Source organism: Panthera pardus, unplaced genomic scaffold, assembly GCF_024362965.1.
Source record: "Panthera pardus isolate Hobbes unplaced genomic scaffold, ASM2436296v1 HiC_scaffold_11, whole genome shotgun sequence".
NCBI lineage: Eukaryota > Metazoa > Chordata > Mammalia > Carnivora > Felidae > Panthera > Panthera pardus.
Window position 1 is genome coordinate 84,343,425 of NW_026526666.1, and position 10,835 is coordinate 84,354,259.

Below are 10,835 nucleotides of genomic sequence, written 5' to 3' on the forward strand. Positions count from 1 at the left end.
TCTGCCTTCCCACCTGCGAGCCCGCCCTGGTGTGGACAGACCCGCTTCCCCAGGACATGCTACCCTGCTCTACCCCTGAGGACCTCCTCACTGTTCCGTTTTGTTTTGAATGAGGTAACACTCACTACACAACCCCCTATTGCCAGTCACCGTGCACCTCGTTTAATCCTAATGAGGATGGGTTCTCCCATGTTACTGATGAGGAAGGAGGCTCCAGGGTCGCACGCTGGAGACAGGCTGAGTGGCATTCAAAGCCAGGCTTGCCTGACTCCTCTGGAGCCCGTGCTCTTTCTACTGAGCTGCGCTGGCTCTAACAAAATGCAGGTGGAGCCTCCTGAGAGATGGCTTTCTTAATTCCCATAGGACCCTGAGTCACTCCCTCGTCCCGCCAAAGCCCCTCACACTTGCTACTGTTATCCTGTTTTCACACCACCTTCTTATTGTTCCTTTGCACATCCACTCCCCCACTGCCCCCCCCGCCCCAGGTGAGCCTGATTCTCTTCTGCAGCCTCCAAAGTGATCCTCTGGGAGCCCAGCGCAAAGCGCACGAACTCCCCTGCTGAGGAACCTTCAGTGGCTTCCCACTGCTACCAGTGTAAGCCTCTGAGCCTGGCATGTGCCGGCCTCTGATGCCATGTCCAGTCCTGTTTTCCTCTCCCCACCAGGCAGCCAAGCACACTGCAAGGTCATGTGGACCAGTGGGAAGGACATGGATTAGAGAACCAGAGACAGAAGCAGATTTGATTCTCAATTCTGCCAGTCTTGCTGTGTGCCCTTGGGCAAGTCGCCTCACCTCTCTGAGCTTAAAAATCTTCAACTGAAAATAAAGAGGACACGTCCTACCACAGGTTCAGAATTAAATGAAACAAGAGATATGGACCGCCTGGAATACAATAAGCTCTCTGTGCAAAGGGACTGCCCCCCTCTCTTGTTATCCACCTGCTTTCCTCCCTGAGATTGGTGTTCCCTCCGCCTTGGAATGCCCTCCTCTACCTCCATCTGCCAAAATCTTCTCCATGTCAAATACTGCCTCCTCCAGGAAGCCTTCCCAGGCTGACCACACAGGGGTTTTGGTATGCTGGCCCCTTCTCCTGTGGCTGAGACCCTAGATTGTCTTCCACTGCGGCTGAGAGTAACCTAGGCTCATCCCTCTTGTGGGCACTAAGGGAGGGTCTCAATCTCCCTCACTCCTCTTGCACAGAGGGCCCAGCTCTGAGCAGCCAGACACAAGACAGGCATTCAGCAGACATGAGCCAGATATCCCTGAGGGTTCCTCCACCCCAATCACCCAGGGGCCACTCTTGTTCCCCCCTTGCACCGGCAGGCTGGGTGGGCACAGGGGCTCTCTGCCATCTGAGCAGGACGGTAGGCACCTGCTCCAGCATGCTCTGCAGACCCTGCCCCCCAAACTCCACACAGTCCAGCCCCCTCAGCCTCCTTTGTCATGAATATGTTAAAAATAACCACGATAATCATCACTTCCACGGGGAGAGCAGTGCGGATTTACAAAGCAGCCAGCCCTCCCAGGGCTCTCTACATCCTCCCTGAGGCTGGCCCTGGAGCCCTGAGTAGGCACCAACAGATCCCCTTGAAACATGGTTCTGTCATGTCCCTCCATGGCTTCCCACCCCCAGCAGTGCTTCGTGAACCCTACAGTGCCTTAAAAAAAAAAAAAAAAAAAAAAACCCAGGGTGGGGGGAGAGGGAGGGCAGGGGCAGAGAGAGAGATGGCTTTTGAAAATTCCAAGCTCTACCTCTGCAGTCCAATGCAACTGGGTATCCCTGTGAGACCAGATACTCAGCCAGAATGCCAGTTCCCCCCCAATGACTCCCTCCCCCGAGCTGCTGACCTATCTGCCCAGCCTCTGGACAGAGCTAGCTGGGTCCCTGCCACCTCCCCCCATACAGCCAGGAGCTCCTCGAGAGCGGGGACCACAACTGACTCATCCCACCTCCCCCACGATGCCCAACTTCTTGCTGGCTTGAGGCCTTTGGTCAATGGAGGTGGGGGTCCCAGTGTCTGGGGGTGGCAGTCAGAACCTTGGGCCACCAAGGGGGCTCACACTTCCATGTCCTTGCACGGGCTGCTTCCTCCTGCCAGGTTTCCCAAAGCGTGTGGCAGGAAATGAGTTGGGGTGGCTCACCAATGTGCCCTTAAAAAACCCTGCATCATGGACTGGGGCAGTTACCCCTCTAGGTCTCTTTTAATTAGGGTGACTTCCTGCCAATATGCCTGGGGTCACCGGGTTTGTGCCTGCTGCCATGACATAATTAATAGGACCCCTTCCCCTGCTTTAAAAACCTCAAAAATGTCCCAGTTTAGATGATAAATTATATGGTTGCCTTACTTTTAATCCTTGCAAATGCATGCAAGATAAAGTCTCTGTGTAGTCTGAGACTTTCACACACCGCCAGCACGTGCTCATTTCTCTTTCTAACAAATGGACAAGAAGGACGAACGTCTAGCTAGAATTTGCTAACATCGCTTTGTTTTCACTGGGGCTATTTCTTCTGTTATCTTTTGCTTCAGATAAGTGATACTCTTTTTCCAGGTAGGATGTGAAATTTCTTCCTAATGTATTAAATTTTAGAAGTGATTCGATGTAAAGAAAAATTCCATGGGTAGTGAATTCCTATTCACTCCTCAAAACCCAACTCAGAATCACCTTCTTTAGACTGCCTTCCCACCCCTCTGTGGTTGAACCCCTCACTCTTCCTCCTCCCTTGACATCTGGCCCAGGTACATCAAACCTATGGCACTAAATTATGATAACACGCAGCTATTTATTAGGGATTTACCATGTGCCAGGCACTGTACTAAGCGCTGACCTATATTCTCTTCTTTCATCTTTATCATCACTCTGTGAACAGCCCAACTATCCCGACTTTACAGGTAATGAAATGGCAGGTGAAGAAACCTGCCCACGGTCGCAGAGCTTAGTCAGTGGTGGGGCTGGGAATTGAATCCAGGGCCAGGAAACTTCAGCCTGTGGCTTTGACCACCACTGTATACCTAGTGGTCGCTCTCCCCGATCAGAGGGCAGGAGGTACATCTGGTGCACCTGGGATCTCATTCACCCAGAGCCAACCCAAGGCCCGGCACAAACTCCACTCCAATAAAGACACGGAGATGTGTGTGATGGGTGGGTGGGGACTCAGTCCCTGCTGAGATATCTGGGGGAAACTAGGTCCCACTCCCCATCCTGTGACGGAGCACACAGAGCTCCAGAAGCACAGATCTCGGCTGGAAGGACCTTCTAGGAAATGTACTGAATGTGCGAGGTGCCCCCTCCTCCCACCATGAGAGAGGCCTGGCCTCCCCGGTGTCTGAGCACCAAACAGGCAGGTAAGGCTGCACTTCCCACCAGCGGACCAGGCTGGCCGAAAGAGGACAGCAGGGCCTGAGCACCGGGAGGAGAAAGACCAATCTAGGACTAGGTTGGGCAGGTACAAGGAGCTTCCTAGTGGAAACGGGTTGAGCAGCCCTGGGAAAAATGGGAAGTTGTGGAAAACCAAGGCCAAAGGGCATTCCAGGTGAGGGAAAGGCCCAAGCAAAAGCAGGGAGTCCAGAAAGCAGGGGCTCAGGGGCCAGTGAGAAGCCCTGGTCAAAGGTAGGACGGAACTAGAGGGAAGGCTGAATAGCAGGTGGCAGCTGGGTCTGGGGTGGGGCTGGAATGCCAGGCTGAAGAGTCTGTGCCACGATGGAGAGTATGGGGGCTGGATCTGGGAAGTGATGCACAGATTACTGGAGGCCCCGAGGCCCCCGTGGGGCAGCCCATCGTCCAAGTCACCCAGCAGCAGTGGCAGAGTGGGGATTTGAACTCTGGCCTCCGGAATGGGGCCTGGGTGATGGGGAGGTGGGTGAGCAGCAGCCAGCCAGCCAGCCAAGGATGGGACAGCACCTCTGAGGAAGGCAGGGAGTGCGGGAGAGGAGAGAGGAGGTTCCCCAGGTGTCAGTCTGCACAGCCATCCCCACTGGCCAGTGTCTCGTCAGGACCGGGGAGGGGTCAGCAGGCAGGAAACGCAGGGTGGCAGCACCACGTCTTCACCGTGATTCCTGCTCCCTGCCCCCCACCCCGGCCTCAGCCAGCATCCGCTGGGCTCCTTCCTGCCTGCCTTCCCTTTCTTCCTTTCTCCCCACTTAACAGATTGCGGCAGCAAGATGGCACAAATTTATGGCTCAACTCACCAAAAATAACAAGAGATCTATCAAAGGCAGTTTGCGTGAAATTAACAGGCGCCTGTACCCTCTTGTCAAACGCACTGGGCTCTGAGGCGGTCCCAGGCACTCCACCCAGGCACTGTCCCCCAGTGCCACTCTTCCAGCATGGACCCAGTCCCACTCTTGCCTTCAATTGATTCTATGCAGAGTGTCCCAGAGAAGGGAAACACAGCTCCCCTGCCACAGGGCCTGGCAGAGGGGCTAGGACGAGGGTCTTAATCTTGCCCACCAATCTTGTTCTCAATCTGGCAGTTCCACATGTGAGCCAGTTCTCACACAGCTGGTACATGTGTCCAGCTGGCCCAATGGGGAGGAGGGGGTCCTGCCAACCAGGCACAAAGGGCCCTGAGTCCTGACAGTGCCCTGTCCCTCAGATGCCCACTGCCACATGGAACAAATTGAGACATACGCCCACTGTCTCTTGCCCCTAAGAGACTGGGCAGAAGGAAGGAGATGGCAGAGAGGAAAAGTAAAAGTCTCTTGCCTGCCAGGGGAGAGGAAGGGGCTCTGGGCACCAGTGTGCTGGACAAGATCACTTAGGATGACCAATGCCACATCACCCCCTGTAACTCCCCACAAGGGCCCTCCCTGCAGGCAACCCCATGGAGCAGCCTGAAAACATGCCAAGCAGGACAAGGAGCATGAGCAGAGGTCAGGTGTGGAACAGCTGGGAGCCTGGGACTCCCAGCTCAGAGATAATACTAGGCCTCATGCCCAGGTACAGTCAGCACCCAATCTCCACCCATGCTCAGTCCCAGAGGCCCCCGCAGAGGCTGTGATGATGGGGACAATGGTGGCCTTCCCATCACCAGCCCTCTCTGACCCCCAAAGTCACTCCAACTACCAACCAACTCCTGTTTCCGGCTTCACCAAGCCCAGCTGGCTGCTCCTGGCTCTGTGCTCCACATGGCAGCCTGCCCAGATGGTGCCCGCCCATGAGGGCAGAGCCTTGCTCCATCCACTGGAGACCACTGGACCAATGGACCGCAGGGAAAGCCAGACAAAAGAGCCTGCCCTCTGCTGAGCGCGATGGGGGAGGCCCCCACAGAGTGACGGGCAGTGGCCGCCAGGCAGAAAGAGTCATAAACCTCCTGATATACGCCTGGCACTCTCCGCCAATGTTCGACAAAGAAGCGAAATTCAATTTCTTCCTGCAGGCACTAAATCCCAGGCCAGCCTCCAGGGCCTGTAACCTGCCCACTGCCTGGCTGTCACTCGGACGGCTTCATCGACCGATGTTAGAGGCCAAGCTGGCCAGGAGGAGAGGCCAGAGCAAGGCCACTGGGCACTTGCCATGGATAGGCATGGTGCCAGATGTCTCACAGGGGAGGTTGAGAAGTGCCTCCCCACTGCATTGGGAGAGGCCACTGTCATGATAACTGGCCCTCTAATTAACTCAGAGATATCTCCCCATTTTACAGATGAAGAAACTGACGCCAAAAAGATGGAATCCACTCAAGGTGATAATAGTCAAGGGCAGTGCTCAACTCCTGGGCTCTGGCCTTCAAAGCAGGGGTGGGGACAGATCATACTCCTCCAATACTCCTAGCAGCCCTCACACAAGACCCCCTGCGTCCCTGTAAATCCTCTTAGGCCGATTTCCATGGCTCTTTTGACTTCCATCCCTGCGTGACATCCTCATGATGGGAGGCCAGCACCTGTTATCCCAAATGGGGAAACTGAGGCCAGGAGAGGGAAGGGAACTCCCTTTTAGTCCCAGAGCTGGGGACCAGATCCCAGCTCTGCCTCCCTCCCACCCCCACCCCCTGGCCAGTCACTGGCCTGGCTCTGTTCGGCGGGCACACAGGATCCAGATGAGGGCCTGGGGGCTTTGTAGCTGCAGGAAGGAGGGTCGGCAGAAAGTGGCTGTGGTGAGGGAGCTGGGGTGGGAGCGGGAGCAGGCAGGGCTCAAGGGCTCGCAGAGCTTTTGCCCAGTCAGCAGGAAGCTCTAGCAGCTGTGGCAGCCTCGGTCCCAGAAGACATGGGCCCAGAGGGGGAGACAGGGGATGCTGGGAGCGGAGCCAGCCCAGCCCTCCAAGGCAGCCTCGAAGCCCAGTCCTCTTCACCCAGGCCCATTCTTCTGCACCTCCCTCTGCCCTGACCCTGGGGCCACTGCCAAAAATCGCCGACCCGTGTGGGCAGGAACATGTCCCTGCTCCCTGCCTACTCTCCAGCCTCCAGGCAAACTTGTCGACTTGGCACGCACTGCTCCCTCTGCCCGGAGCGCCCTCACCACTTCTTTGGCTTGGCTGGCTTCCACGTGTCCTTCAGATCTCTGCTTGCGCCTGTATCACTTCCTTCAGGAAGCCTTCCTTGATTGCCTAGTGGGAGGGTCCTCTCCCTGGGTTCACCACACTGCATTGTCTCATCTCTGCCCCCCATTCACCTACCCAGACTACAAACAAGAGTTTGGGGTTAGTGGGGTCTAACCCCAATCCATTTCGGGGACCCCAGCACCCGGAGAAGGCTGGACACAGAGGGGACACGGGCGAAGAACTATGCAAATGGCCTGGAGATCTGCCAAGACGGGGACCAGAGCATACCCTCAGCCCTGGGCACGCCCACCCCACCGGGGCCCTGCTCTGACTCACCATATCTCATCTCGGTTGTGAACAGGTCATTGCTGCTCCCTGAATGCAAATCGGCCTCAGCAGGTGGGACCGGGCCCCCAGGCACCAGGGCATTGGACAGGGTGTGGGCAGCAGGCGGGCCCGGAGGCGCGGTGGTGGCCGAACCAGCCCCCGCCTCCCCGGGGCAGCTGCAGCCTGGCTGGGCGAAGCCACAGGCCCTGCCGGCAGTGCGGCCGCACTCCTCACTCCAGCGGCACAGCACGCCACAGGTGAACTGGCTGGAGTTGTTGTTGTTGATGAGCAAGACCTCGACGAAGCGGAAGGCCAGGGCAGCAGGCGCCAGCAGGCGCGGGGCCTCCGAGGGCTCCGCCGACAGGCACAGCTGCACGAAGTTCTTGTCGAAGTGCAGGAAGGTAAAGGGGCCCGAGCCGCCACACAGTTCCAGCCCCGCTGCCTCCTCCTCCTCTTCTGGCCGCCCCGCCTCTGCCTCCGCCTGGGCCACGGCTTCCTCTGGGCTAGGCCGCAGGCAGGTAAAGTTGACCAGGTAGTGGTCCAGGGGCAGCAGACGGGGGGCAAAGTGGGCGCACACCTGCTCCTGGCGGTTGAAGCGCAGGTAGAGGGAGTACTTGGTGGGGTCAGGGTTCTCCAGGGTCCAGGAGCAGCCTGAGGCGATGGTAGGAAAGAGGTCCTGCAGTGAGAAAGCCCCGTAGAGCACGCCCGAGGCCAGGGCGGAGCAGGCGCTGGGGGCAGGGTCGAAGGCGGCGGCCAGGCGCAGGGACAGAATCACAGATAGTAAGAGGGGACAGGCTGGGGTCATCCTATGTCCCTTGCCCTGTGGAGAGAGACAGTGGTCAGCAGCCCCAGGAGCTGCCAGCGTGGGCTCTGAGTCTCCTGTGGCGAGCTGCAGGAGAGGGCCTCACGGTTAAGACTCTGGAGTCGCCCACGTCCACCTGTGTGATCTTCGACAAGGGACGTGACTTCTCGGAGCCTCAGTCGCCTTACCTGTAAAATGAAGGCACGTGGGAGAGTGTCTGGAAGTCTGTAAGCCCTTAAGAAACATCAGTTGTTGCCTCTGTTATCCTATGATTCCTCAGTCAATCTCATCAGCCACCGGCATCTTGGCCTGACACTTGGATCTCGCCTCATCCCCACCACCCAACTTAAATTCTCCAGAACTGTTGCTCTCAGTCGCAGCGTATCGTGATCAGTTGTGAGCCATGTCACGCATAATCCAGCGGTAATTGTCAAAGGAACAGTGTTTGACAACGATTTGCTTTTTTATAAATCAGAGCAATTCAAGGTTATTCCCAGAACAATGTCATTCTCACTCACTTGCTTTGCTGAGTGGGAGAGAAAGGGGAGGAGTTACCACTGGGGTGCCAGGGACTGCGCACAACCCAAGCCATGCCCATGGAGGGCATCACAAGTATGAGCGTCATGAGTATCACTGCTGTGGATTTCCTGGTGGAAACAAGGGGAGAGGTATCTGCAAAATGGGTGCAGTATTCCCCTTAACCCCTTTTCTTTTCCTGCCATGGGTTATCCTCCAAGGCCTGGCTCAGGGTCTGCTACCTGCCCCCCACCCCCACCCCACCTCCGGAGGCCACCAAGCCATCACCCAGCTCTCAGCTCCCACAGCCCTTTCCTGAAAGCCCATGCCCCCCAATCATCACCTCTGTTCCCTGCTGTCTCCCCAGGGCTAGCTCACTCATCTCAGGAGTGGAGACCAGAGTTCACTGATTTCTCCCTCCCCACAAAGTGTTACACTAAACCAAACTCCCAGCAGGCTGCAAAATTCAGCAGGTGTGAATGTACTCTCCATGCGTGGGCAGGCAACCAGGACCCAGGCCATGCCCCCAACAGACACTCGGGACGGTCAGGGCCGAGTGGACAGAAGCTGGCGGGCAGGGCACCTGCAGGTGCCTTCCCACCCACCAAGCCAGGACAGAGCCACTGCCCACAGCCTGTCCACAGCGCTGTCCGGAAACCAGAGCCTGGCACCTGGGCTGGCTCAACCCTGCTCCCGGCCCTGCCCCCGAAGTGATCCATGCTGCCTCCCTCCTCCATGCCGGCAGCATAGCTCACAGCACTGGATGGGCCCCTAGAGCCTGGTTGCTCCACATTAAAGGAGAAAGGATGAGGCTCCAAGAGGGGAGGCAACATGCTTAAGATCACACAGAGTGAGGGGCGCCTGGGTGGCGCAGTCGGTTGGGCGTCCGACTTCAGCCAGGTCACGATCTCGCGGTCTGTGAGTTCGAGCCCCGCGTCAGGCTCTGGGCTGATAGCTCGGAGCCTGGAGCCTGTTTCCGATTCTGTGTCTCCTTCTCTCTCTGCCCCTCCCCCGTTCATGCTCTGTCTCTCTCTGTCCCAAAAATAAATAAAAAACGTTGAAAAAAAAAAATTTAAAAAAAAAGATCACACAGAGTGGTCCAGCTGGGACTGGAGCCCGGGACCTGAGGCCCCAGCCTGGGGTTCCCTCTCATCCACCAATAGCCTCTTGCTCTGTCCCCTTCCTTGCTCAGGCTGCACGCCCAATGGAGAAGCCATTGGCTCTGGGAACTGAATCACAAACATAGGATAACTCACAGGTGTGGCTAGATTTTCCCAAGACGTAGCTGCTCCCCAGGCACAGATTTCCCCTTAGCTTTTTAGGAGCCTCAATAGTGGTTGGAGGTGGGGGTGGTGAGAGGGCAGGAATTAGAACCCCAGAATTCCAGCCTCTGTGCAGCAACCATGGAACTCCTCACTCCCCCAGATCCCGCACTTGCCCCTCCCCAGCCATAGGGGGAAGGAGGGGTGGGGGCTCAAGCTCCAGGCAGGCTCATTTATTGGGGAGGAGCGGCCCCACCCTCCCCCAAAGACCCGCCTGGAGTTATCCAACAAAAGTCAGAACAGGCTGTGTCTCCACTGCTCCTGCCAGAACTGCAAAAGGGACACAAGACCCCTGGCCTCCCCCACCCCCACATATTGCCTGTCCCAAACTGTTCAGCCCGCCCAGCCTGCTGCGGCACCAGCGAAGACAGTGGCTGATGATGACTGACATCCAATCCCCCCGCTGCCCCCAATTATTTTTAAGCAGGCTGCAAAATTCAGGCCATAGCTGTAGCTCAGCAGAGGGGAGGTGGGGGCTCCATTATAACTGGCCTCGCCTCCCCCACTTAGAGCAAGGTGAGGAACACACACACACACACACACACACACACACAGGCTTGAACATTGCTGTGCCGTGCAACGTGCACACAAAAGCAGGTATGCACGGATGCATGTATAGACAGGTGTTCACAGGCATTCAGCATGCACACAGATCAGTGAAGCCACAGATGAGTGAATTCACGTGCACACTAGGGTACAGGCACTCACATGTACAAGGTATAAAAGAGCCAGACACTCGTACACATGGAGAGAGATGGAAATATACTCTCTAGTGTGAATATACACAGGCATTTGGTTCTTTGAGGCTTAGCATATGACAGCTAAGTGGCAGGTGGGGTCTGACTTGCTGTTCCTTCCTTTGTGTGTTCCTGAAGCTGGGGGCTCAGACCACCCCCCGGCCCCCAACCCCACCTCCTGGGCCTCAGCTCCTCCCTCCTCCATAGCACCAATCCATCAAGAAGCACTAGGTCCACATCCTCAGAGCCACAGCCTGGCTTCTCCAGAATTGAGCCGCCTCTAAACCCTGACCAAGCCCCCTCCTCCAGACAGCCCCTTCACACCAACTTGGGAATTTCACCCTGGGTACGTATCACCCTCGTGGTTCCTGCTGTGACATAAGACCTTTGGGGGCCCTTTTTAAATCTCATTCCACATCCACAAAATAAGGCAAAAAGCCCAATTCCAAGTCAGAGAGACCCTCTCGTGGGAGGGGACCTGGAAGGATCCTTGCCTCCCAGGCAGCCGAAGCGGTTATTAGCCATGTTCAACCTCCCTGAACGGAGTCAAGTTCCCCGCTCTGTGGAATGGAGACCATGATCCCTGCCCCCAGGATTACACACACTTTCTTGTTCAGCGTCCCAGTGAATTCCCAGCACAGAGCCTGGCACAGAC

General features: G+C 56.7%; 1 protein-coding gene across 1 annotated transcript in view; it reads right to left on the minus strand.

The window, feature by feature from the left end:
- Positions 1-10,835, minus strand: part of ADGRB2 (adhesion G protein-coupled receptor B2) — a 36,810-nt gene that overhangs the window by 21,584 nt on the left and 4,391 nt on the right. Inside the window, 1 exon segment of the mRNA XM_053898401.1 lies at positions 6,813-7,623. Within this exon segment, the coding sequence (XP_053754376.1) occupies positions 6,813-7,608 (796 nt within the window). The 5' untranslated portion in view covers positions 7,609-7,623.